Source organism: Bubalus kerabau, chromosome 12 (genome assembly GCF_029407905.1).
Source record: "Bubalus kerabau isolate K-KA32 ecotype Philippines breed swamp buffalo chromosome 12, PCC_UOA_SB_1v2, whole genome shotgun sequence".
Lineage (NCBI taxonomy): Eukaryota > Metazoa > Chordata > Mammalia > Artiodactyla > Bovidae > Bubalus > Bubalus kerabau.
In genome coordinates this window covers 31,058,707-31,086,316 of record NC_073635.1, presented here as the reverse complement: position 1 = coordinate 31,086,316, position 27,610 = coordinate 31,058,707, and the positions used below count along the sequence as shown (strand labels likewise).

General features: G+C 39.6%; 1 protein-coding gene across 6 annotated transcripts in view; it reads right to left on the bottom strand.

Annotated features, from left to right (window-relative positions):
• Positions 1-4,198: 4,198 nt before the first annotated feature.
• The window catches only part of KATNAL1 (katanin catalytic subunit A1 like 1), a 56,929-nt gene continuing 33,517 nt past the window's right edge, over positions 4,199-27,610 (bottom strand). For 5 of the 6 annotated variants that reach the window (XM_055542451.1, XM_055542449.1, XM_055542450.1 and 2 more), the window contains exons 5-11: positions 22,573-22,700; positions 22,078-22,183; positions 18,522-18,680; positions 17,672-17,798; positions 15,516-15,650; positions 9,005-9,131; positions 4,199-7,851 (exon numbers count right to left, since the gene is read on the bottom strand). In XM_055542451.1, coding sequence (XP_055398426.1) covers positions 7,653-7,851; positions 9,005-9,131; positions 15,516-15,650; positions 17,672-17,798; positions 18,522-18,680; positions 22,078-22,183; positions 22,573-22,700 — 981 coding nt within the window. In that variant the 3' untranslated portion in view covers positions 4,199-7,652. The remainder of the gene's footprint in view (positions 7,852-9,004; positions 9,132-15,515; positions 15,651-17,671; positions 17,799-18,521; positions 18,681-22,077; positions 22,184-22,572; positions 22,701-27,610) is intronic. The other variant, XM_055542454.1, reaches the window with a different exon arrangement.

Genomic DNA, 27,610 nt, shown 5'->3' with positions numbered 1-27,610 from the left:
CTAGGCTTTGGAACTAAACTAACTTAGGTTCCATTCCTTCTTCTGCTTCTTAGGAGCCAAATGACTAGAGCAAGTCACCCTATAAGCCTCAGCTGCTGCTTCTACAAAAAACAACGTGAACGTGAAAGTCACTCAGTCGTGTCCAATTCTTTGCGACCCCGTGGATTATAGAGTCCATGGAATTCTCCAGGCCAGAATACTGGAGTGAGAAGCCTTTCCCTTCTCCAGGGGATCTTCCCAACCCAGGGATTGAACCCAGGTCTCCCACATTGCAGGTAGATTCTTTACCAGCTGAGCCACAAGGGAAGCCCAAGAATACTGGAGTGGGTAGCCTATCCCTTCTCCAGCGGATCTTTCCAACCCAGGAATCGAACCGGGCACTCCTGCATTGAAGGTGGATTCTTTACCAACTGAGCTATCAGGGAAACCCTCTGCAAAATAAAAGGATAATAGTAAACACATCTTAAAACTAATGTGTGGACTTAATAAAGCAATAAAGGTAAAGTTCTAGCACGCAGCAAACATTACAAATGTCAGCACCAGTGCTGTATGATGTCAATTCATCTGGTATTTCTTATTCTTAACTACCATCTACTTGGGTGAGTCGTCTCTATCAGCACCACGCTGCAGAGGTTTGAAGCCCCTTCATAAATGCACTTGCTATCTGGTGTGCTTTCTTTACACCTTACCTGCAGCATTTATCAAGATGAGAAATAAGACAGCTGTCCTGTTTCCCAATTCAGAATGTGATCCTGAACACACATCTTAAACTCTCTGTGGGCTCCGTTCCTTCACCTGTAACATGAAGGGCCTGGACCAGGTCATTTGCTCCCCATTTCAGGTCTCAATGCCTGAGGCTGCTGCTGAGCCTCTCAACAACTCACAGGACAGGTCCTAAGAAGATCTTAGAAAATGAGAAATCGGGGAAGAGCTGGCCATGACTTTTCGAATCACAAAGAGGATGGGAAGTGGGCACCGAACACACGTGTTCTCAACTCCCTCTCTCACCTGGCTGGCGGAGCAGGACTGTCTGGGAATCGGAGGGGAAGGAGTCGCTGGTGAATCCTGGCCTCTGCTGGGCGGGGAGCAGCTGACCACAGTGACATCCAGGCAGGCAGGGAGGAGAGCTCGGGGTGCCAGTCTCCCAAGTCTGAACCTGGGTGGATGGGATCCGCCAGAGGAGACTCGAGCCCACGCTGCCTCTCTCCCCATCTGTTTGCAAGCAGCAGCTGCCCCTAGCCAGGCAAGGCTTCCCTAGCTGTTTGCAACTGAAGCCCCGGCCCAGGCAAACCCCCCAGCACGCATGTCCTCTGCTGTGTAGCGGTCAGCACAGCACTGGCCACGGGCGCTGGAGAATGTAGCAAGGACTAAAGGGAAGAAGGCCCTAGCCACGAGTGTGTCCTCTTTTTGTCCTTAATTAATTTTGTACCTCATTCTTTTCCTTTATACCCTCTAAGAGATCAAATCCTCAACAGTCACAGCAAGGAAGAAAGGGGAGCCGTGGAATTAAGTTGTTGCTAGGTGCCTTCCAGCTATAAATATCATACAACATGACAAAATAATGATGCATAAATAACTGCTTCACACTTGGGTCTACCTGGAACACTCTGGGAACCAAAGATAAAGCCAAAAGGCCACAGATAGCCTAGAGAAACGACACAAACACTGAGCGCTCAACCAACACACTCCCTATCACTCCTCACCCCCAAATGGCTGTACTCCTAATTCACCCATAATTCTAACATGTCTAACAATGTATTTCTTTCCATTAGGTTCATTGAAAGACTGCAGGTCAGAAATTGGAAGAGAAATAAAGGTTGACAGCCTGATAACGAGTAAAAATGCTATGAAAGCAAACGCCACAACTCAAAGACCACGGAGCGACAGGCAGAAAAGCTTGCTAGTCCCTCCGCTGGCTGCTGAGGGGGGCGCATCACAAGGAAGACTCTGAATCACAAAGAGAAGGTGATGTTCAAATTCTGTGTTTTACAAAGTCAGAGAACAAGTGTGACATCTTTTAGAAAGCTTTTAATAAAAGCCAATTAAAATAGATAAGCATATGAAAAGATGTTTGACCTCATGTCACTAGAGAATTCAAAATTGAAACAGCACTGAGAACCCAGGAGACCCCTGTTAGCATGGCTCAGTGAGAACCCCGACAACACCAAATGCCCGCAAGGATGCCGAGCCACAGGGACCCTCACTCACGGCTGCTGGGGATGCAAATGATGCAGTCACTTGGAAACGCAGCCTGGCGGTTTCTTACAAAACTGAACATAACTCTTAACCACACATTCCAGCAACTGTCCTCTCAAGTAAGTACTCAAATGAGTCGAAAACTTACGTCCACACAAAACGCTGAGCAGGAATGTTGACAGCAGTTTTGTTCATGAATGTTGAAGCCTGGGAGCAACCAGGATGTCCTTTCAGTGGGTGACGGATGACCAGACTGGCACATCCATGTAATGGAATATTATTTCCTGATGAAGAGAAATGAACCATCAGCCACAAAAAGACAAGGAGGAATCTTAAATGCATACGGCTAAGTGAAAGAAGCCTGTCTAAAATGGGCACGCGCTGTGCGATGCAGCTATATGGCATCCTGGAAAAAGACAAGCTGTGGACACAGCAGAAAGATCACTGGGGGCAGGGGTGAAGAGAAGGGGCAAAGGTGAGGATTTTAGGTCAGTGACACTGTAATGGTGGGTTTACAACACGACAACACGATGCTTTTGTCAAACCTGGTGAAGTGAAACGTAAACTGTGAACGTTAGTAATAATCAATACTGACCCAACTAAAACAAGTCAATCGCACTGAAGTGAAGACACCGATAAAAGGGGAAATGGCGGGGTGCGGCGAGGACGGAAGAAGTGTATGAGAACTCTACTGACACACAAGCTTAATTTTTCCGTAAACGTAAAACTGCTCAAAAAATAAAGCCTGTGAATTTTTAAAAAAGTAGCTTTGGAGGATTCATAAAATAAGACATAGACACCCAGAAAATTCACCTTATGGAACACCCACTTTGCAAAATGGTCCCACACAAGGAAGATAAATGTATTTGTTAAAAGAAAATTAACTGAAAAGCCATTCTTATCTTACCTGTATCAAGCCTGAAGTTATTAGCATAATGCACGGCAAACACAAAATAATGGGTTTACAATATGTGATTTTGTAAGAACTAAAACTCTGGAAAAAGTCATCCCTTGTTGCGAGGGATTTGTTACTCCCACTGGTGGCAATAAGTGGACTAGAGACTGTAGATCAAACATGAACCACAAAGAAAACACCGACAAGCCACGCTCTAGAAATTTATTACCAAATTACACTCTATGCACAGACACAGCTCAGCTCGTGAAACTAGCAATGTGGCCACACAAAATGTAAGGAAAAGCACATCTAATAAGTACAATTTGGAAACATCTTTTTAAGTTAGGTTCAAAACACTGGGACACAGACACTGCAACAAAAATCTTAACAGAACACCAATGGTCACAGCACAGAGCGATCTTACTGGACGCTGTGTCTGCACAGCCTTAACCGAGGGCATCAGTCGCTGCCGTGTGAATGGACGTGTCGCATGCCCACCTCTGTGTCGTCACGAAGCACTCAGGCCCTTGTACAGCAAGGGCTAGGTCCTTGCCACACGAGTGTGCACTGGTGGGGAAGCCGCCGTGACAGAGGCGGGAAGACTAATGTAGATATTCACAGAGGCTTCAACTGGAGGGTGTGACTTTGCCAGAGGAAGAACCACCAGCATCTTCAATTAAACTTTCAGTGTTAAAAAAAAAAAAAGTGAGTGAGAGAGGAGAGAGAAGGAAAGCGATTCAAAAAACAAATCTGCCTAGATGATGACCTGAATTTTAACATGGTTCAGTTCATTCCCACGTGAAACTAAGCTTGCTGAACTGAGGTAGACTCCGGAAATGACATGTGCAAAGACTCAGGTTTTCCAAACGGTAATATTTAGTCATTTCAGAGCTTGCAGAACAAAAGTGTGTCTTATAATTTTGACCATAAAATCAGAGTCCTTTCATAGGAGGAAAACCTCCATATTAATTCCCTATTTGTTGTGCCAAATTTCCAGAAACATACACACTGCTGGCGACAAAGCAGAATCTAGGTTATTTATATATATATAATAAAATCAATAAAAAAAAGAGAAAGAGAAAATAAAAAACTAAATCTGATGACATTACCTTCATATTTTTCCTGTTTTTATTAACAAGTCAACTGGAAATTTAGAAATATCCCTCAAGTTAAAGAGTTATTCAGAGCAAAAAAAAAAAAACTAATAAAAATGCAAAAAATTATTGTCAATTTGTGAATGTTTAAAAACATAAGTGTTACTTAGGGGCTTTATTTTTTAAATATTCATATCGTTTCCACAAGAGAAAACAACATTAAAAGCAAATGTCCTAAAAAATTAAATAAATAAGTATAAAAAGCCTAATTTAAAAGTATAAATAAGTAAACACAGTAATTATAATGTGGTTTTAGCTTTTTCAGAAAAAAAAGTTAGCAGCAATGAGACTAAAACATTTGGGGTTTAAATATCTGAATTCCTCCAATATGCCTTCCAACTGTAATTCCTACCCTTTTCTATTGTGACAGATTTTTAAATTCACATAAATATTATGTACATCACAAAGTAAGTAGTATATATAGTATATAAACAAATCTATACAATCAAAACAGTTATGGAACAGAAGATACAAAACGAATGTTAAAAGAATGATTACCATTGCTTCCTTATGGGGTTAAAGCGGCCCTTTCTTGGAAAAGGCCAGCAATTACCCTTAGCATTCTATGCCTATCACACAGGAAATACCCTAAGGTGACTTACTGTTTGCAAGAGAAACTAAGTGTGGGAATCTATAAAGCCAAGACTCAATGATCAAAACAACCCAGAAGGAGCCAAAGCCCACAGGACAAGCAAATGCCTGCTTTGTCCTTCACTGGACCTCTAAGTCCTTGGGGTCAGGAGAGTAAAAACAGAACAGTGTCAGCTGATCTATGATTCTCATCATGGATTCAGCAGCGTATACAGAAACCTCCCAGGAAGGAATTCAAACTCAAGCTGTTCAAAACCTACAGCATCAATAATGTCATGTTTCAAAGAGTCAGCCTACATGTAGCGAAGTGGAAGAGTGACAATTATATTGAAAATCTGGGCGGTGTATTTTTCCTGGTGTAGCAGCTATATGTTTGTTTACAGTAGATTCACCAGACACTTGCTCATTTTTTTGAATAATTAGTGATTTCAGCCTACTTTTTGACAGTCAAATATCACATCATAAAAAGTGCAATCTCCAGAGCCCAAACAAAGCCCCCACAGGCAGCTAGAACATAGCATGCTACTTCTTCCAAGCTGTCCTGGCATTTTTGGAGGCAGAGGTCCAAGCCCAACACGTATCTGGTCATTCTGGACTGCTGACGATGCTGCTGACTAGAAGACAAAATTTGGGACGCCAACATCTACTTTCTACTTGGATTTATAGAAGGTTTCAGCCATTTGTGTGGCACATTTCATGAATATTAATTTCCTTCTAAAAACAAAGGAATTATCCAAGCAAAATGTTTGCAATAAACATGTAACAGGTTTACAGGTTCTCCACGATTCCATGTGTACATGTTCACAATAAACATGTAGCTTGGGAAATGGCAAAAATGGTTCTTGTAAACAGCCAGGTCTATAACAGTTGTATTGTTCAAGCAAATGGATTCCAGTTCTAATTTTAAAGCAAATTTGAAGAGAGAAAAACTTTCATATATAATCTTTCCAAAGCACACACAGGTTACTGTGCCTTTCATTTTCATTAGCTAGAGCCAGGATCCTTTAAGGGGTTAAGACATACCGAGCATTCACCATCCTCTACAGAAAAACCAGGGAAGTGAAAAAGCACACACGACTGACGGAACACAGTGAAGACAAGCTCCCAGGAACTAACCAACTGACAGTTTTTTAAAAAACCACAATTATTATGTTATTATGCATGAAGAAGTCAGGAAAAATTGAAACAGAAGCCAAGACAAATAACATAAAATCTAGAAATATGGTCTAACTAATCAACTAGCATATACAAAATTTTTGGCAATCAAAACACAGGTTTTAACCATGACCCCTTGGACTTCATGAAAAAAATTAGCTACTGGCTGGCAATAGTCTGCAAGATTATGTTAGTGGGATTATTTATTTTTAAAAGTTCATGAATAAAAGGAATTAAGATGAACTAATTCAATTAAAATCATGATATCTCATGATTTTAATTCTTCTAATCTATGCCTCAGAGGAAAGGGGGAGGGCGATTTAAAGCATCAGATGAATACTGCAGGTCAGAGTCAGACTTATCTAAAAATTACATAGTTCTTAGTAGGGCAAAAGCTCCTAAGCAAGCTGCTAAGTTATCTTCAACTGTGAAAAAAGCTGTATTATTTTTAGTTAAACTATTAGCTACTGTCTAAAATTGAAAATTCAGGATACCATCCAATACAATTTTTTTTAAAGCTTGACTATCAAAGCATAGGTTGCCCAGTCAAAATAACAATTTTTAAAAACTAACATTCGGCTACTCATAACTAGATACACAGCCTCTCTTTTTCTGGCCTCCTTCTTGTCTAATTCCTGCTGAAGTGAATGAGCAAGGCAGATTTCTAACCTAACCTTAGTGTGCATACAAGCACTCAACCTAGACAAGGAACGGTTTCTAAATGTTCAACTGAACATCATTCATTACGCACGATGCTGTTTTGTTAATAAACAAGCTGTCCAGAAACCATAAAGAGTTTGCTTTGTTTTGCATTAGCCACAAGAGAGTGGACTTGTTTAGAATACCAAAGCATTTATTTAGAATACGAAAGGCAAATTCAGCAAAAAACAATGTTAGAGCAAGGGTTGATCTGTTGAACTTATTGAAAGAAGAGTGAAAACAAACTCAGAAGTCTAGAACGAAGAGGAAGGTCTTATGCAAACATGATACTTTTCCCGCCCTTCCAATATGAAGTACTGCCAGCAAAAATACTCCAGACCAGAGGAGCCACCTGGCAAGATGATTCAAAAACCACAAAGCATGAAGCTATACACCCCCACAAAGCTCAATAAGTGATTAAATAGCTAGTGGAGGAAATGGTGAGGGAAGGGAAGGTAAACATTCAAACGGTATAACAGCCTCTAACAGTAGTGGTTGAATGCTGAAGGTTTAACTAGCAGATTCATTATTTATTCCAAAACTATCACTCTTCACAACAGTTCTGACACAAACCCTGTTCTGACGCTAAAAGTCAACAGAAACAGGTCCTTCATGTTCAGAGCAAAGAAGAGGAAAAAAAATGCAAAGTCAGAAACACAGTTCCTTCTAGATGTTCTGTAAACAAGTTTCTACAACAGCACATGGGTCACTTTCTTCAGCCCTCCGTGCTCTGGTGCGGGTGTGCAATCGTAACGCATGGATATGTGAATGTCAGGCTCTCTGTGTAGGCTTTTCTTATTTCTCAACTACATGTATACTCTTTGTGGTTTTAAATTGTTTTCCTTTCAGAGAAAAATCTCTCCAATGAAAAGTTCCAAACCTGTTTTTTTTTTTTTTAAATTGCTGGAATTTCTTCACATTTTATAGACAAAAATACCAGAAATGAAAGAGCTGACAGAAATTCAAGCAGATCCAAATTCTACCATCCACTTTTCATATTTCTCTAAGTCTGCTGCAGAGACAGACTTTGCGATTTTCTTAAGAGCCAATTCAAAGTCTCCTCTGGTCACGGGCATCTGAAGCTCCTCTTTAGAGAGTGCACGGATCTCTTCTGGACTGAGACCGTTGATTCGCCGTCTCATGGCCATTAAGGATGCATCCCTAAAAACATACCAGGATCAGTGAGAATTTACTGTTGTGAATGTTTCATCTATTATGATAAAGTTAAGGGAACACATTCAAAAGATCATTTTTACATGTTTTTATGATGCCACTCAGAATTTTCCACTTCAGAGACATTCTGAGGGTTCAGGAAAGGTGAAGACAGGGTGCTAAGGATTTAACCATAAAAGGGACTGTTGGTGAATCCTAAAAGTCTAGGTTGGGCTCAGATGGTGCTGAATTTTCTTTTCCCTCACTTGCTCTTCACAGACAGCCCAGAAATCTAGGAAACTGAAGGGGAATTATGAAATACGGAATTGCGGACTTGGAAATAAATATAAGGATAATGTTAGGATAACTTAAATCTTATGCCAGTTTGTCTACAATCTAAGCGTAGGAAGAAAAGTCAAGAACCTTTCTCCCTGGAGCATGAATACATGTACAAACAGTAGATATGGAATTCCCCACAGGGAATATTTGTGGGCAAGTGAAGAAGTAAAATCTGGCTTCTCCAGATCCTATTTTCAACTCTATTCTTGATCACTTGTAAATAATTATGCAGGTTAAGTAGACAATGACTGCTCACAAGATAGCTAACGGGCAGCCAAGCCAATCAAAATTTCACATTTTTATACATTTTACTATAGCAATAGTAGAAGCTGTTACGAGCTTACAGAGTGCCACTAAACTTAGATGCACACAGAAAGGTAATCGTAGAAAAAATGAGTAACATAGATATCATGGTTTTTACTGATGTCAATTTAAGTGTTGTCAGGAAAGTTAAGTACTAAAAAAAAATCCTCTTGAGTGATGTGAACTGTCTAAAAGTTATGTTACTAAACTGAAAGGGATATTTACATATATATATATATATATATAATTGATCACTTTTCTTCATCTGTGTGTAGTAAAATAATGCCAACCCAAACTAAATGATATTATTTTATGTTGATGTAGTGAGGCTCCAATTTAGGGCTAAATTAATCTCAGGTTGTTGAAGTTATTATTACCAAGTTAGGCAAAACAATTTCTTAAAAATCAAAGGTACAAGGTGAACATATTGTTATATAACTATTCATCTAACAATGACCAGTGAAGTGTCACAGAAAACAACTAATACAAAAAGGTCACAGACCATTAAAAAAAAAAATACCTGCAAACGTTAGTTATATCAGCACCAGAGTACCCCTCAATCTTCTCTGCTATATCTTCCAGTTGAATATCTGGATCCAGCTCAACTTCACGAAGATTAATTTTCAGAAGCTCAGTTCTTCCTTTTGCTATTAAAAGATTTTTTTGCTACTGTTAGATATTTTACTTTACAAACCATTTTGTTAAGAAATCATCTATTAACATTCAGGAAAAGAAACAGAGTCTAATGCAAAGAAGAGTAAATAACTCTGAGTCTACAGATAATACTGATTTACCCCATGACCTGGAATCATGTAACTTCCTGTGGGCCTTAGCTGCAATGACTAATAACTGAAACAAAACTTGGAGTTTTCCTACAAGATTGTGAAGACACTTGCCATGAGAACAAAGGGTTTGAGACCCTTTATGAAAAATAAAAACATTAGTATTCTAGCACCAGAAATGCTTTTGTAAAAACAAAAATGTACTTAGCCTAGTTTTATGAAACTAGAGCGCATGGAGTATAACTCCTGAGTTACTTTGCTCATCTTCTAGTACGACACAGGAAAAGCTTTCTAGAACTCTAATCAGTATTTTTTTTTTAATCTAGTTTTCTTTTCCTAGAAATTAGCAATTGGCACAAAACGCTGATTAATATATTTTTTTAATAGAGAGCCAGCTCCCAGACATTCGTTGTTCCAATGAGACTGAAAATGTGTATGAAGTAAGCCGGAACCATCCTGCTGTTTTACCACCAGTTTTTGTGGCAAATCTGCTTAATACAGCACACTAAGATGATGGAAAATTAGTTCAGATGTGGCTCTCTATTATTTTCTAATAGGCAAAATGAAATTTAATTCTCTCAATTTTTATTTTGAAAATTTAAAAATTTCAAGTAAAAACAGACTCAGTGAACACCATCTACCTTTTCTTTAGATCCCCCAGCTGTCACCCAGTTATCACCCCCTTGCCTTCTCCTCTACTCCCCTACCTTATCAACTGTGAGGAGCTACAGGCATCACAACACTGTACCTTAAATTACTCAGCAGTGTCTCCTAGGAACAAAGGTATCCATACAATCATCTCACTAAGCAGGAAATTTAACACCGGTATGTGAGGATTATCTAATACACAATCCAGACTGAAATGTCCACATTTGGCCCAGGCTTTCATTCCTTTCTTAAAGACCTAAATTACAGATGGCATTAAGTTATTGTCTCTTTAATTTTCTTCAGTCTAAAACAGTTCCCCAGTGTTGTTCTGTTTGTGCCGTCTTTCACGACACTGACAGTTCTCCCCCAGATGATCTTACAGAGTTAAGGCATTCCAATAAAACACTCCATCAGGTACGTTTGAACCTGACAGGCAGATAGATATGAAAATGTTAATGGAAAGAACCAAGAATAACCAAGACACTCTGGAAGAAAAAAGGCAAGGTGGGAGGAACTGCTCTACTACAGAGCTGCTGCTGCTGCTGCTAAGTCACGTCAGTCGTGTCCGACTCTGTGTGACCCCATAGACAGCAGCCCACAGGCTCCCCCGTCCCTGGGATTCTCCAGGCAAGAACACTGGAGTGGGTTGCCATTTCCTTCTCCAATGCATGCAAGTGAAAAGTGAAAGTGAAGTCGCTCAGTCGTGTCTGACCTCTAGTGACCCCATGGACTGCAACCCACCAGGCTCCTCTGTCCATGGGATTTTCCATGCACGAGTACTGGAGTGGGGTGCCATTGCCTTCTCCCCTACTACAGAGCAATAAGATTCAAATCTCTGTAACACTCTTGCAGAGGCAGACGAACAGATCCAGGATAGAGAATGGGAAGCCCAGAAGCAGAGCAGGGCATACAGTGTGGACACCTGATTCAGGCAGTGGGAGGAAAAGGCATCTTTTCAATAAATGACACCAGAAGTGACTATTCACAGAAGGAAAAAAATGAAATTGGGTCATACCTCACCATACATAAAAATCAGTGCCAGATGTATTACTGATCTAAATATAAGATGCAAATTCATAAGCATTTCAGAAGATAAAGCAGGAATCTACCCTAATGACTTTGGAGTAAGTATTCATAAGCCATAAAATAAATCGATTACAAACAAAAAGACTAATAAACTGACCATATTAAAACCAGGAACTCCTGTTCATCAAAAGACATGGCTTATAAACCCAGTGAAAACACACAATCTACAGAGTTTGAGAAATACAACAGACGAAACAAAAAACTTATATCTAAAATAGTTAAAGAATTCCTACAAATCAGTAAGAAAAAGTCAGACCACCTAACAGAAAAATGGGCAAAAAACTTGAACACATATATCACAAAATTCAAATGGCCAATCAGTAAAGGAAAAGATGTTCAAATTCCTTAATAGTAAAGGAAAGACAAAGTAAACCACAATAAGCACTGGTACACATTTAGAAGTCTGACAAGACTAAGCGGCGGAGAAATGTACACTATGGGAACTCTCACATGCTGCTGGGAGGAGTGTACACTAGAGCAACCACTTTGTTTTTTTAATTTAATTTTATTTTTTAACTTTACAATATTGTATTGGTTTTGCCATATATCAAAATGAATCCGCCACAGGTATATATGTGTTCCCCATCCTGAACCCTCCTCCCTCCCCATACCATCCCTCTAGGTCGTCCCAGTGCACCAGCCCCAAGCATCCAGTATCGTGCATCGAACCTGGACTGGCGACTCATTTAATATATGATATTATACATGTTTCAATGCCATTCTCCCAAATCATCCCACCCTCTCCCTCTCCCACAGAGTCCAAAAGACTGTTCTATAATCCAGAAAGAAAAACACCAATACAGTATACTAACACATATATATGGAATTTAGAAAAATGGTAACAATAACCATGTATACGAGACAGCAAAAGAGACACTGATGTAGAGCAACCACTTTGGAAGACAGACTGGATTTATCTACTGATGTTTCAGCTATGTTACACGACCCAGCAATTCGCTCCTAGGACGGAATGCTCCATCATGGCCTAAGGAAACTTAGGCACTGGCATCACTACAGCACATAGAAGAATGCCCAGAGCAGCCTAAACCTGGAAATAAGCATTAACAGCCATCAAATAACATGATGGGTAATTGTGGTATGACCACATAATGGATATTATGGGCTGAACTGTGTCCCCGCTAAATTCTTAAGTTGAAACTCTAGGCTCCAATGCAGTTGGTAGCATTCCACACACAGCAGGTGGATGTTAGTGAATGAACATCACTTTGCTCTTTTAGTCCCAGTACTAGAACATCACCGTGTTTGTAAATCAGAATGTTTTACTGTGGCCTGTCCTAAGAACTTAAAACACTGAGTTTAACCTAACGTGTTCTTCCACAGAAATAAAACTCCCAACAGCCAACTTCAAGGAACTCTGGGGCCTAAGCCTGCTCCTACGTGAAGGCCTTGTAGGACTGAAGCTCAGTAGGCAGCACACTCCTCTCCCCCAGTGACCATGACGTGGGGAAAGTAACTTTTGACACTGATTCTATCCATGATTTGTTAGAAGAGTCTAAGTAGGATTTATCACCTCTATAAAACTGAATTAATGATACTTAATGACATTGTGAAAGGATTTAATGAGGGGTTAATGTGGCAACAACACCATAAAGAACTGTTAACGCTACATGACCAAGTTAGTACACATTTGAAATTTAAATAAACACTGTCAGATGGATCACACACTTGTAGTAACAATTCTTCCTGAGTACCCGAGGCCGTCCAGCACGGCGGGTAACCAGCATGTGCTCCGGGGCCGGGCACACATCCAGCTCTGCTGCCCTGGGAGGACACCTAACCCTCGGGGCTTCAGGCTCTCACGAGGAAAGGTGAGAAGAGAATCGACCTCACGAGCCCCGCGCCATGAGCTAACACCTGAAAGGCGCAGCCCATAGGCAGCACGCAGTAAGTGGTCATTGTCCCACCACCCCCAGTCAATCAACAAACAGGACTAGAGGGAGACAGAGAAAGCCAGAGCCCTTCTATAAAGGACCAACTGCGAGATGGACAACATAGAGGAAACGGCCAAGGGAGTGGAGCCCACACAGGGAGACAGGCCAGGGCAAAGAAGACCTCAAAGAACTGGTGTGTTTTCATTGACTCAGAAAAACCAATAAAATTTAAATAGAAAGGAAGAGAGAAAACACCCTGGGAAATGAGAGCACTGTAAACCGTGACATGAGAGTAGAAAGAAGCATGCGTGAAAAAAATGTAAGTAGAAAAGTACAACAGAATACTAAGAAATGCAAACAGACACAAAAAAGAAAGATAAGGTATTGAAAAGAGAGCTTAAAAGAAGCACTCTAACCCTGATGTGATAGGAAATAAGAATCATTTGAAGTCTAAGAGACTCTGTGATGCCCTGGTGGTTTAGGGAGGTGAGTCTAAAAGCAAAGCATAACTAAATGAAGGTGCTGGAGAAAGGCGGTCGTCAGGCTGACAGGAGGTTGCTGCCGTCATTCAGATGCATCAAGTACTCAGTGAGCGGCCAAGCTCCACCCGAGCCTGTTACCTGACTTCCTCCTCCTGTTGACCACGGCAGACGGTAGTCACCAAGATGGTGTGACAGCCTCTCATCTACATGCACTTCTACAACGTGGTGTCCATCCCCACCCACTGGTGGTCTCATTCCCCTCCACCTGAAAATGGGTGGACTTGTAAATGCTTCTACCCAGGGTACCAAGAGATGACACTACCTGACCTCTACGGCCAGCTCAAAAAAAACCTCACTGTCTACCTTTCCCAGTGGAACAATCACACCTGAGGCCCTGAGCTACCATGTATGAAACGTGATCAGCTGAGGCCGCCATGCCTGAACAAGCCCAGGCCACGTGGAATAACCCCAAGTAACACACAGAGGTGCTCCACCTGAGGCCCCAGGCCTCTGCCCCAGGTGGAGACACTCCAGACAAGTCAGGCTTCGGCGTGGAGTCACCTCCTCTGCTGACCTTCCAGCTGTGACCCCAGACATGAGGGGACACACACAGCATCCCTGCGGTGCCCTATCCAAATTCCTGATCCACAGACTCTGTGAGTAAAACAAGACTGTTTGCAATGGCAAGAGTAACCCATCCACTGCCTTTCCTTGCCATCAAGTTCTAATTGCCTCTCAATCTAAAATAAATCTGCATATTTCTTTATGTAAATTACGTATCTTACAATATGCCTTTTTGGGTGGCTTTTCTTGTTTTATCTATTTTCATTCCTGTACTTCTTGCTTTTTCCAACTAAAAACGTCTTTTCATGGCACAGATTTTGTTCATAAAATGTCCTTCAATTTTTTTAACTTTCTAAATCTACTTTTCTTTCCATTCCTTTTACTCTAGATTTCTAAACCGTTCTTTCAGGCCTATTGTCTTCCCACATTTCTTTATAGTTCTGTCTCTTCCATACCCTTTACCCATCAGATTCTTCAACACCCTTCTATCCCACCAGATTATCCCACAATAGCTGTCTACTCATTTTCAAGCAGCCATGCCTCTGTTTCCAACCCTCTCTATGGAAATTCAGTGAAAAATGCAACTTCCTCCATGAAGTCTCCCCTCAGCACCTCAGTCAGAATTTACTATTCTTCATTTCCACCCAAAAGACTATGGGCAACCCCAGTATCACGTGTTCCCTGGTTTCACTGCAGTTAAACTGGGTAGGTGCATGGCTCCCTTCCAACCATACAGGAACTCTCTAAGGACAAGGGTCACACATTATATTGACACAATACCTAATAATAAATGTCCTTCAAATAGCAAAGAGCTAAATAAACACCTGTGAAATTAATTAACACAGATGAAAGAAGTTAGAAATAGTGGAGTTCTGATTATGATTATTTGTTTGGGAGCCCTTTAGGAGAAAGCAATTTCTCCAGTTCTATGGTCACGAGGTACACACATTCAGACTAGTAATAAGCAAAGAGAAGCACCTAAAAGTCATTACCCACGATGGACATAACCTTTTCATACAGGAAAATAAGTTTAGAAAAAAAAATCTCAACAGTCAGCCATGTCAATGTTCTCCAATATTTCAAAGAAAGCTGAATCTCTGCCTTTGTACCATCAACTAGTATCTTTCCCCCCAAGCTAAGCTTTCCTCAGCAGTTTATAAAATTCTGTCATCAATTATCTTTCTAATTATATATTTTCTCTCACACAGGAGTACTGGGTAAGTACATCGAGGAGCTAAGACAGCAGAGAGCACAGTATAAGCACACAAATATCAGCTATTATTACACCTGGGTCTGGGACCTTGGGAACACTGGTCACCTGTGAAGTGGGATCAACATTCCCTACCTAACAGGGTTGTATTAGTATTAAATAAAATAAAGCATGTTCCATGGGGGAAAAAAACAACACCGCCCTGAATGTAGAAACTTCACTGTAGCCTCTGTCTCCAAAAATAGCAAATTGGTTATTTATAAACTTCTATAAGCAGAATGCCAACAGAATGAAGACTTAGAGAAACAGAGAAAGGTAACAAGGAGTAAAAGAAAGATCAAAATAGAGTAGAAGGAAGGCATCACACCTGTTGGCAGAGGTATATATATCCTTTTTTCTAATCTCCTCCGCAATGCTTCATCAATGTCCCATGGGAAATTAGTGGCAGCCAATACCATGACCATTTTGGAAGGATCATCATTCTCCAAAGCTCCTCCTACTCCTATGGACAACAAGGGTAAAGAAGAGCATTTTTCTTACAGTCCCTTATTCTTTCATTCAACCAGTACTTCTAAGCATCAGCTATAGACTTGGTGGGAGGCTCAGTGACAAACATGATGTGGTCCTTCTCACCTGTGTGGTGTCAGAAACCAGACAGATCCACAGAGGAGACAAAGAGGTAGAAGAATTCCCACAGTCTACTGCAGAAGTCTAATCCAATAAGAAAATCTAATTTTTTTCTGTAATCTTTTTGTGTGTTTTTCCTCTACAAAGAGGAGGCAAGGGAGATTATGCTGTTTTACTACTTTATTTTTTTTAATCATGAATTTTTTAGTTATTACTCTGTTTTTCTCGAGAAAGGAGAACAGAATAGGGTTCACATTTATTTAATAATAGCATGCAATCATAATTTTGAGAGACATTATACTGCAATAATTTTGTCCTTCTAATATATGTGACTGAGAAAAAATAAACAAGAAATTTCAGAATGAATGTAATAATCAATTGCTACTGAAAATAACCATTTCTTTTTACACAAAACCAAATATATGGACACAGGGTTTATCTTCTCAGAATTAAAATTTTAGAACAAAAAACCAGGTTTACAGAATGGAAACTCTGGAGAATAAACAAAAAAAATTATTAAAAACTCACAAACTTTATCGATATGAATTTTGAGTCTGATATAACAAAGTAGTAGATTTAAAACAACTTAATTCAATGGTATTTTCTTAATAAATTACTAAACTCTTATTTCAATCATTATTATAAAGAGTTAAGCTGTCCAACTAATGGTCACAAATACCCAGCAATAAAATTCAGCTACTAAATTTGTATTTGGTGATGTTTTTAAATGTTTTTGTGTTTTCCTCCACATTCCTCCTTGCAAAAAAAATACAACACAGACATTCCTTTCTTTTATACTTCGACAGACACAAAAATGGTAAACTCACTGAGGGAAGGGCCTCCTAGTACTGAATTATTTTATACCTCTTACAGTGCCTGGCAATCAGAGTCACATATCTCTAAAGAGCAGCTCTGGGCCCATTACTCTCTTCCTTCAATGGCTCCCCAAAGCCTTTCCTTCTTAATCTGAATAACTTCTACCAATACTTCAAAGCCCCTTGGCTATTCCCTTCTATGATTCCCTTTGTCCGGGTGGTACCCCTCCTATTGTGTTTTCACTACACTCAGAGTTCAGTTCTACTACAGTACTAGCGATATATTGTAATTGTCTATGAAGTGCCTGCTTCTCAACTAGAACAGTGGTTCTCAAACTTTTTGGTCCCAGAATCCTTTTTACACCTTTAAAGATTACTGAGCCTCATAGAGTTTTTGTGTGTGTGGAGTATATGAATATTCAACACTTATTATTAAAAACTAATACTGAGACTTAAAAAATATTAATTCATTTTAACAATAAAAAATACATTATTTATTAACATAGTTAACATAGTTTATGAAAAATAACTGTTTTTTAAAACCAAAAAGAATTAGTAAGAAGGCTGGTTTTTGTTTTTTTTTTTTTTTGCATTTCTGCAAATCTCTCTAATGTTTGACTCAACAGAGAAGAGGTGGATTCTCATATCTGCTTCAGCCTTTCACCTACTGTGATATTCCACATGTCTTATACCCTCTGAAAGTCTCCACTGTTTTACTTACAAGAGAACGAGAGTGAAAAAAGTAAGCAACATCTTGATATTATTATGAAAGTAGTTCAGCATTTGCACACCTTTTAGGAGTTTTAAAGACCTCTGGGACCCTGGACCACATCTCTAAACAGTAAGCCCCTTGAAGGGCATGACATTCCTTTTCTTTGTAACCTCAGAACCTGAAACGGTACAAGTATGCAGCAGACGCCTTCTGAGTGCATGAAGAAATGAACAACTGGGTGGATGAACAAATGACTACAAATAAACTCCAGGGCCTTCTGGTCCATTCACTGAGAATTTCCAAAAAATCAATCTACACAAAATTCAAAAAGGGAACTACAATAGTTTTGAGGCATTAATTATCAATTACCATCCATCTGAATGAGCAGCTCAGACTTGACTCTGCGACTTGCCTCATGTTCATCAGAGGTTCCTCTTCGACTGCAGATAGAATCTATCTCATCAATGAAGATCGTGGTGGGGGCATAAAACCTAGCCTTTGTGAAAATATTTGAAAGAAATCATTTAATGAGCTCATAATATAAACTGAATTTCTAAAATGCCATTTTCCTCTATCTAAAACAACAGTAAACAAGAGCAGAAATTTCTCATTGCTTTAATGCCACTCTTTGGTTACTGATATGTTAATCATATCAGGAAAAGGAAAATCCTAAAAATAAAAGGTAAGTTATACGGTTGGTGAAGTCAGGTGACAGATACACAAGGATTCATGGTCCTATCTTTCTACTTCTGTGTTTGAAAACTTCCATAATACAAAATGCTCCTAAAGATAAATCATCAATGTATCCTCAAATATACATTCCTAAGTAACTATTGCAAATGTTTATGAAAAGGAACAAACTTTAATGGTAGATCAATTCCTAACTGGTTTTCAAAATATATATTAAAATATACTTCTGCTCAACCCACTCATTACAGAGCCAGAAATATCCTCCAAACTACACACATTTCCAAAGTCTCTTCCACCCTCCCTGGATGGGATGCCACGGGGCTTCAACCTCAGAGAGGAATGCAAGCTGAAGACACAAGAGCCACTCCACAAAACTCACCACCTCATGTCTTAACTAGTGTCAAGAACTCTGAAACAACTACACTTGACCTTTTTTAAAAAGATACCTAGGTGAATGGATCTAGGTTACAGGGATAACCATGTGCCTATAACAAATGGGACTCTGAAACCCAAACATATCATCACTCACCATTTCAAACAACAGACGAACCAACTTCTCAGATTCGCCTCTATATTTAGACGTCAGTGTGGAAGAGGAGACATTAAAGAAGGTTGTGCCGCACTCGGTGGCCACGGCTTTAGCCAGCATGGTCTTACCAGTGCCTGGGGGCCCAACCATCAGCACTCCCTGAAATTTCAAAAGATGTATTAAGTGATTTATTAGATTAAAATGCTTTCTTATAAAATATCATCAGCTAATAATGTACACGAACCTCTTCCCATCAAAAGAGAAGTTCAACTGTCACAGTAAAATCATGGTGCATTTGACACGTTTCATTTTATAGACAGGAAAAACTAAAATGACGAATTACTTCACAGAATGCCTCAAAGGTATCAGAGGTACTCAGAGCTGGGCTAACAATGGGCCCAGACAACAAGGAATTGCCTGGGACATCTGGAGAGGCCCTGGCAGAAGACAAACATGGATGGTCTTGGGCACAGCTTAAGACTGACTGCTCTGTTTAAGCAATGAAAATAGATGACATTTTCTATCACATGGAGCAGAATTATATATCCTTTGCCCTCCTTAGGCACAAAACCTATCCTTCACAACACATAATATATAATTTAGATCAGAAATAAAGATCCATTTATCAGCTTATAAAGCAGCTAAAATCTAGTGGTGATTCAAACAATCAAATTAGCTATCATTTTAACTGTGCTGGACAGTTAATAGTTTACATAAAACACTGTTAGTAATGAAAAAGCCAAATATAGACTAAAATCTAAATTTTAGTTATTTCTCACCTTTGAAAGCAAATAAACAGAAGTATTCTATAAAAATAAATTGAGGAGTACAAATTATCCAAGAACACTAATCTTCCAGTCCTTTAGACTAGAAGATTTTTAAATACTTACCATTTTCTTCTAACACTTTCAGTGAGAGTTAAGATATATACTTAACACTACATTTTTTTGGCATAATAGTTGGTGATCTTAAGATGAATTCTGAGCCATTTGTTAATAAGCTTTAGAGGAGTTAAACGTTGAAAACTATGTGCATAGCAAAGTTTCATAAACTCTAAATTTAGAAACTGTCCAAACCTGCTTCTAGCTATGGAATTTTGATACCCAGGACAACGAGGGATCAGTACGATTTAAAACACTAGTTTTATAAAAAAATTTTTTTTGCTTTGAAGAAACCTTTAACTATACGTGAGACTAACATTTCAAAAACTGTAAAGACAACTAATAGTATAGGCACAACTACAAAAAAGGCCCTGTTTCTCTTTCCACTGTCCTCTTAATGCCCTCCCAGTTCTCATAATGTCATTAACATGGCCATGACCAGATGATTTCCAGTGTCAGCATCTGTGCACAAACATAGCTCACAGATACAGGACAGCATTCAAACACGTCACCTCCTCGTGATGTTATCCCTTCAACTGTCTCCTCTCTTTCCTGTATCTCCTCTCCTGTTTATTTGAAAAATGAAATCCTTCACTTGACCCTACAAATGCTCTAATGACTATCTACCTCTCCCTCTCCCTTCCTGACCAAGCTTCTTAAAGAAATGTTTTATGCTTACTGTTTCTTCATGAGCTACAGTCTGACTTCTGCCTCCACTGCTTCACTAAAAATACCTGACTAACCCAATGGTCACTTTTTAACTCACAGCTTCTCTTCTCCCTCTGACCTTTGATGCCAATACCCATTCATTCCCTTCTCCCTGAAACTATTCCTCCCCAGGCTGGTTTTAGGACACAGGACTTGTCATGCTAGGGAGGATACACCTACCATTCCAGGTGTTTTAAAACCCCTTTAAATACCTATTTTATGAAGGCCTTAGTATTTCTTTTAAACATTATTTTTAAAGTTATTATAAAGGGGGAAATTTATGGTACTAAGTTCCCTAAATTAGTAATATCTGTAACAAATAGATATCTATATCTAAAACAAATAGATATCTATAACAAATAGATATTACAAGCACAAGCTGGACTCAAGATCGCCAGGAAAAATATCAATAATCTTGGATATGCAGATGACACCACCCTATGGCAGAAAGTGAAAAAGAACTAAACAGCCTCTTGAGGAAAGTGAAAGAGGAGAGTGAAAAAGTTGGCTTAAAGCTCAACATTCAGAAAACTAAGATCATGGCATCCAGTCCCATCACTTCATGGCAAATAGATGGGGAAACAGTGGCTGACTTTATTTTTTTTGAGCTCCAAAATCACTGCAGATGGTGATTGTAGCCATGAAATTAAAAGACGCTTACTCCTTGGAAGGAAAGTTATGACTAAGCTAGACAGCATATTAAAAACAGAGACACTACTTTGCCAACAAAGGTCCGTCTAGTCAAAGCTCTGGGATTTTCAGTAGTATGGATGTGAGAGTTGGACTATAAAGAAAGCCAAGCACCTTGAACTGTGGCGTTAGAGAAGATTCTTGAAAGTCCCTTGGACTGCAAGGAATCCAACCAGTCCATCCTAAAGGAGATAAGTCCTGAATATTCAATGGAAGGACTGATGTTGAACCTGAAACTCCAATACTTTGGCCACCTGATGCGAAGAGCTAACTCACTGGAAAAGACCCTGATGCTGGGAAAGACTGAAGGCAGGAGGAGAAGGGGACGACCAAGGATGAGATGGTTGGATGGCATCACCAACTCAATGGACATGAGTTTGAGTAAACTCCACAATCTGGCGATGGAGACGGAGGCCTGGTGTGCTGCAATCCACGGGGTTGCAAAGAGTCGGATGCGACTGAGCGGCTGAACTGAACTGAACTGATAACAAACAGTCTATAGAAGCTTTTAAGTTGTGAGAGGCAAGCAAAATGCCATGATATAAACACAATTTCTCCTCCTTTCTCCTTTTGGGCACAAACGAGGAGGAGGTATTGAGAACATAAAAGACCTTCCAGCTAATCTAGAAGGGGCAAAGCAAGATCATGCTTTTATTTCATTCTGCCAGTCAGAGCAAAGCAAGACTCTGCCTATGGCTAAGACCAAAAACAGTTCAGGCAGCAGCTGTTGGAAGGGCTTTTTTAATACACTGGAGTGAAAGCACCGAACTTGGGAGGCGCGAGTCCTGGGCAGGCTTTAGACTACAAAGCACAGGGCAAGCTAGAAAGATCTAAACATTCTCATTACCTCTGAGAATTTATACCTGGCCTAGATGAAGTGATCAAAATAATTAATTACTGAGAAACAGGTCAGCTTTTAAAAAGATATTTATTTGATCAAACACTTATTCTATGACTATGTACTATTACTATTTAATTTGCTTGCTAACTTTCCATTACAGAAACAGACACCTGGAAAATTCTTAAAATTCGTCTCCAGCTCAGCGCCCCTGAGGGAAGTGACTTTAAAGATGACAGCATCAACACTCCCAACCCCTCTTCTGCCAGGCAGAGGCAGCATCTCAACCACAAATCCTTATCCAGGTACCTGAGGTACATACCAGCCTCCCCCAACCTTTACAGACCATGTTAATAAATGCATAAGGAAACAACAATGCTGGCTTTCTTTATCATGCAAGCTGCAGTTTTATGCCTATATTATTTTAATAAATTCTCACCTTCCACGGCCTTCTAATCCCTTTGAAAAAGTCAGGCATCCACATGGGAAGGACGACAGCTTCCCTCAGCAACTTCTTAGCTTCTTCCAGATCTGCTATGTCATCCCTTTGGAAGAACAGCCACGTTTCATGCTTATTTGGGGTCACCTTTGATTTATGGTCATTAGCAGCTCTTTGAATTGTTTTTCACTTAGGAAATTATTCTTATAGGAAGAACAGTATTCTAATTTTTACTGTATAAAATCATCAGTGAAAACATACTACAGTTATAAATCAAGACATTATTCAATTAACAACCTTTGTTGGTTAAGTCAACATCGAATTAACGTGAAAATGTCTTGGCTGTATTCTGAAAGAACAATTGTTCTGCCAAGTCTGCACACTCATATTATGGGTGAAATCATAATCAGGAGGTGAATGGATAGCAAGACAAGACACACCAAGCCAACCTACAGCCTTCTCCGCAGCTGTGATTCAAGAACGTAACAGACTCACCAGTGAACACTTGGGTTCCTGGAGACGATGTCTCTCTCAAGGGCTTCCACCAGGTCCTTATCATATGCAGCACCATCAAATTTTGGAATTTCACCATCACTTGTACCATCTTGCATATTTTTCCTTCCCTGGGGACAGGTGTAAAAAAAAATATCAATAACAATCATTAAGCCTTCAAAATACTGCAGTGGAACTATTTAAAATGGCTTATTCTTTTATTTTTTTTTTAAATAGTGTTTTCTAATTACCCCCAAGGCCATCCTCCCCTTTTTAATTCATCAGCAATAGATGAACTGGCCAACCTTAGGAGACACTTCAAATTTACATTCTTGAGGGGACAGGTGCACATTAAGACTAAACGACCTTGATATCTCTAAATTTGGGGTTGCTAGGGATTTCTGCCACTACTAGAAAATATTTCAAGCATTAATACAGAGGAAGAAAAAACCAACTTACTGAAAACCTACTGCCCAGCAAGAAATCTCAAAAACATTATCTCGTTTAAGACAACAACCCTAAAGGTAAGGTTGTATTATTACCCTGTTTTTACAGATAAGGAACTGGGGCTCAGAAAGTTAATCAAGTTCACAATTACTAAACATCTGAGTATAGATTTTAACTCAGATCTTCCTGAGGCCCCAAACTCATGCTTTTTCACAACATCAGACCACCTCATGCCTGCCTGGGTCATTTTAAAGCTTAAAAGCATGTTAAAGGGGCAGGAAGGGATCAATTAGGAAGATGTGGTTAACATATACACACTACTATATATAAAAGAGGTAATCAACAAGGACCTACTAGCACAGAGAACAATACTCAGTGTTTTATAGTAACCTATAAGGAAAAAGAATCTGGAAAAAAAAATATATATATATATATAAATATCCATACACCTGAAACACAACATTATATAGCAAATATATTTCATTTAAAAAAAAAAAGAGTAGGTTACATATGGTAGAACTATTAATCCTCCTAAGGATCTGAGAAATGCTGGGCTGGAAAAAGCACAAGCTGGAATCAAGATTCCCGGGAGAAATATCAGTAACCTTAGACATGCAGATGACACCACTCTTATGGCAGAAAGTGAAGAGGAACTACAAAGCCTCTTGATGAAAGTGAAAGTGGAGAGTGAAAAAGTTGGCTTAAAGCTCAACATTCAGAAAACGAAGATCATGGCATCTGGTCCCATCACTTCATGGGAAATAGATGGGGAAAGAGTGGAAACAGTGTCAGACTTTATTTTTCTGGGCTCCAAAATCACTGCAGATGGTGACTGCAGCCATGAAATTAAAAGATGCTTACTCCTCGGAAGGAAAGTTATGACCAACCTAGATAGCATATTCAAAAGCAGAGACATTACTTTGCCAACTAAGGTCCATCTAGTCAAGGCTATGGTTTTTCCAGTGGTCATGTATGGATGTGAGAGTTGGACTGTGAAGAAAGCTGAGCACCGAAGAATTGATGCTTTTGAACTGTGGTGTTGGAGAAGACTCTTGAGAGTCCCTTGGACTGCAAGGAGATCCAACCAGTCCATTCTAAAGGAGGTCAGCCCTAGGTGTTCTTTGGAAGGAATGATGCTAAAGCTGAAACTCCATTACTTTGGCCACCTCATGTGAAGAGCTGACTCACTGGAAAAGACTCTGATACTGGGAGGGATTGGGGGCAGGAGGAAAAGGGGACGGACAGAGGATGAGATGGCTGGATGGCATCACCAACTCGATGGACGGAGTTTGAGTGAACTCTGGGAGTTGGTGATGGACAGGGAAGCCTGGCGTGCTGCGATTCATGGGGTCGCAAAGAGTTGGACATGACTAAGCAACTGAACTGAACTGAAGGATCTAAGAGGCTGCAGATGAGGAAAGACTTGGGACACTGAACTGCAGCTTACAAAGCTTTTTCCCTCAGTGTAAGTACCCACTCAGGGTTCAGAGTTTCTTCCTAGTTACGTCCTTGGACCACATCATAAAGTCACTCTAATGACAAAGATAAAAGGAACTTTTAAAATAGCATCATTAGGGTCATTAAAGCAATATACTTTACCCCAAATTCTTTATTTAATAACACACTAGCTTGAAGAAAAAAAAAAAAAAAAGAATTACATGCTATGGCTTCTATGGGGTTCTGCCAACGTTTACTCAGCTCTGAAGAGCTTTAAATGAGACGTGCTCAGCTGCCAGAGACAGTTCAACCACTAGAACTACTTTAGCAGACAGAGCCAAGCACCTCCCCGGAGCTTCAGCCCCACAGTTACTGTTAAGGCAAAAATGAAGGAAAAATGGTCCAAACACTAATCAATTTCCTGAGCTTCAATCTGAAGAGAGAGAACGGGATGAACCTCGCCTACCACACTCCATCTGAGATAAACCATAAACTAGATCCTAAGTGCAGAGAGAACTAAATGGCTCCCTGTGGGCAGACGCTCCAGTTCTTTAAGTCACTGGGTAAATGACCAAACAGTACTCTGGTAACTTGACTCCAAAATGAATAATTTACTGTCTCTGGTTAGCATGGTATGAAACTGAATTTTTAGGAAGATTCTTGTACTTCAGATGACAGATCCCAATATTGACACTTAAAAGGAATAAATTTCTGGCGTGCCTACACAACAAAGATAACGTCAACAAATTTAAAATTAGCTCAGCCTAGAATCATATTTTATAATAAAGATGGGCCAAGGCTAGTCACACTCAAACATATCACTGTGAACACTCTGTAATCGTTTTTAAAACTCTTCTAAAAATAAATCAACCAGAGAATGCAACAGAAACTGATATATCTGGGATTTAACAAGCTTTGATATGACATTGTAATTTGAGACTTACCAAAAAAAAAAAAAAATTAAAAAAATAGGCAGAGAGTCATTTTAATATGAATATCCAAGTGGTGGGGAGGATTTAATAGACACTATCAAGGGAAAGTAAAAGGTGTACACTTGTCTGGAAGCAACAGGAATCATAGGATTTTAAGAAAAATAAATATATGACTATCTATGTCCAAGACATTCTATTGTGCCTTCAGTGTAAGATCAGTGCATGAAAATAAGATTATCGGCTAGATTACTGGCAGAAAGTTAACAAGTAAACGCCAAACACACATAAACTGTGAAGTGCTATGAAAAAAATGAGTGGTCAGTATAGTTAAAAGGTACTGAGCAAAAAGAACAGGCTGGAGGGGGACTCCCCTGGCAGTCCACTAGTTAAGACTCCTAGATTCCACTGAAGGGGGCACAGGTTTGATCCCTGGTTGGGGAACTAAGATCCTGAATGCTGTGCAGTGTGGCCAAAAAAATAAAAATAAAGTATTTTTTAAAAATAAGAATAGGTTGGAAAGATGGTCAGAAGTCAGCACACTGGGCCCTCTAGGCCATGGGGAGCTGTTTAGGTTTTATTCTAAGTAAATGGGGAAATTTTTGAAACTTGCTAAGAAGGGCAATGACAGAATCTGATTTACATGTTAAAATGACCCTTGTAGTTGCTATATGGGAAAAATGGTGGGCTGGACAAAGAAGGAGAGGCAGGGAAATAAAAGCCTGTAGCAGCAAAGTCAAGGCTCTCAATTCACAGAAGATACGTGGGTAGAAAGTCAGTCAAACCACTTGCCCTCCCACCCAAAGTTTCTCAATAGTACAGATGAGACCTGAATACAAAGTAAGTACTCCAAAGAAGATTCTAGATCTTTTTCAACTCAAAATGGTGAGGTGACTAAAAAGAAAAACTAGGAAACTAAAATTAATAATTTATTTGGTGATACTGGGAGATCAACAAAATGGGTGACAACTATCCTTCTTAACAAACAGATCAATTAAAATAGGAAATATCAAATATGAGTGAATAGCTGTGGTTTCAGTTAACCTGCTAGATTAACTGCAACCAGAAGAGTGGTTCTCTTTGGGAAAGCAGTAAGTGGCAGAGATCAGAAGGGATCATGAGTATGGCTTCTGAGGAGCTCAATGCTCTATTTTTGACCCCTGAGCAATAGTTAAACGGATTACATGGTAGTTACAGAGGTTGCATGCAATCAGTCCAAGCTGACTCTTACTGGTTTGTAAGAGCCAGTTATTAAATTTTCAGGAATTTTTCAAGCCAACTGTGAAAAACAGCCATTTGTAAAAATCATACAAACTTAGAATAAATTATACTAAAAATAGAATAAGTAACTACTCAAAACTCCTCACTGCCAACTACTAAACTATCACTACGTACTTGTACCGCGTTTACACTGCAGAATGGTAGGCTGCTACTCATGTCAACTCTGGGTTCAGTGATCTCGTGTTGGTAGCCTAGATCCAGTCATAGTGGAAGTGTTTATACCAGAGAAACCAGCAAGTATTACAAAATGGGGACTTGATTTCTTGTTCTGTTAACTGTCTAGACTTAAACTAATGGGGGAAATATTAAACTAAAGAGTGTGTCATTTCTATAGTTCTTACCATGTAAATCGGAGAAGGCAATGGCACCCCACTCCAGTACTCTTGCCTGGAAAATTCCATGGACAGAGGAGCCTGGTGGGCTGCAGTCCATGGGGTCGCTAAGAATCGGACACGACTAGGCGACTTCACTTTCACTTTTCACTTTCATGCATTGGAGAAGGAAATAGCAACCCACTCCAGTATTCTTGCCTGGAGAATCCCAGGGACGGGGGAGCCTGGTAGGCTACCGTCTATGGGGTCACACCGAGTCAGACACGACTGAAGTGACTTAGCATAGCATACCATGTAAATAGCACAAAAAACTAAGGAAATAAGTTGTATTTGAAAACCATGACATGATTCATCAAAGTTGTTCAAGTGATTGATGGAGGAGTGAAGTTCTGACATGTTTCTGTTGTTTCATTTTCAACTGACTCACTAATAAAAACAAAATATCAACCAAATCTTGTCAGAACTACATTCCTAATCATCTGTCAACTGCAACCATAGGTACCTACAGGTGCAAGAGTTAAGCAAAAAGCAGCAAAGGCATTTCATGAGGATCCATGGGCCCTATAAAAGTTTACAATAAAGAGTCTTACATATTTTATCAGTTGTAAGTTATTA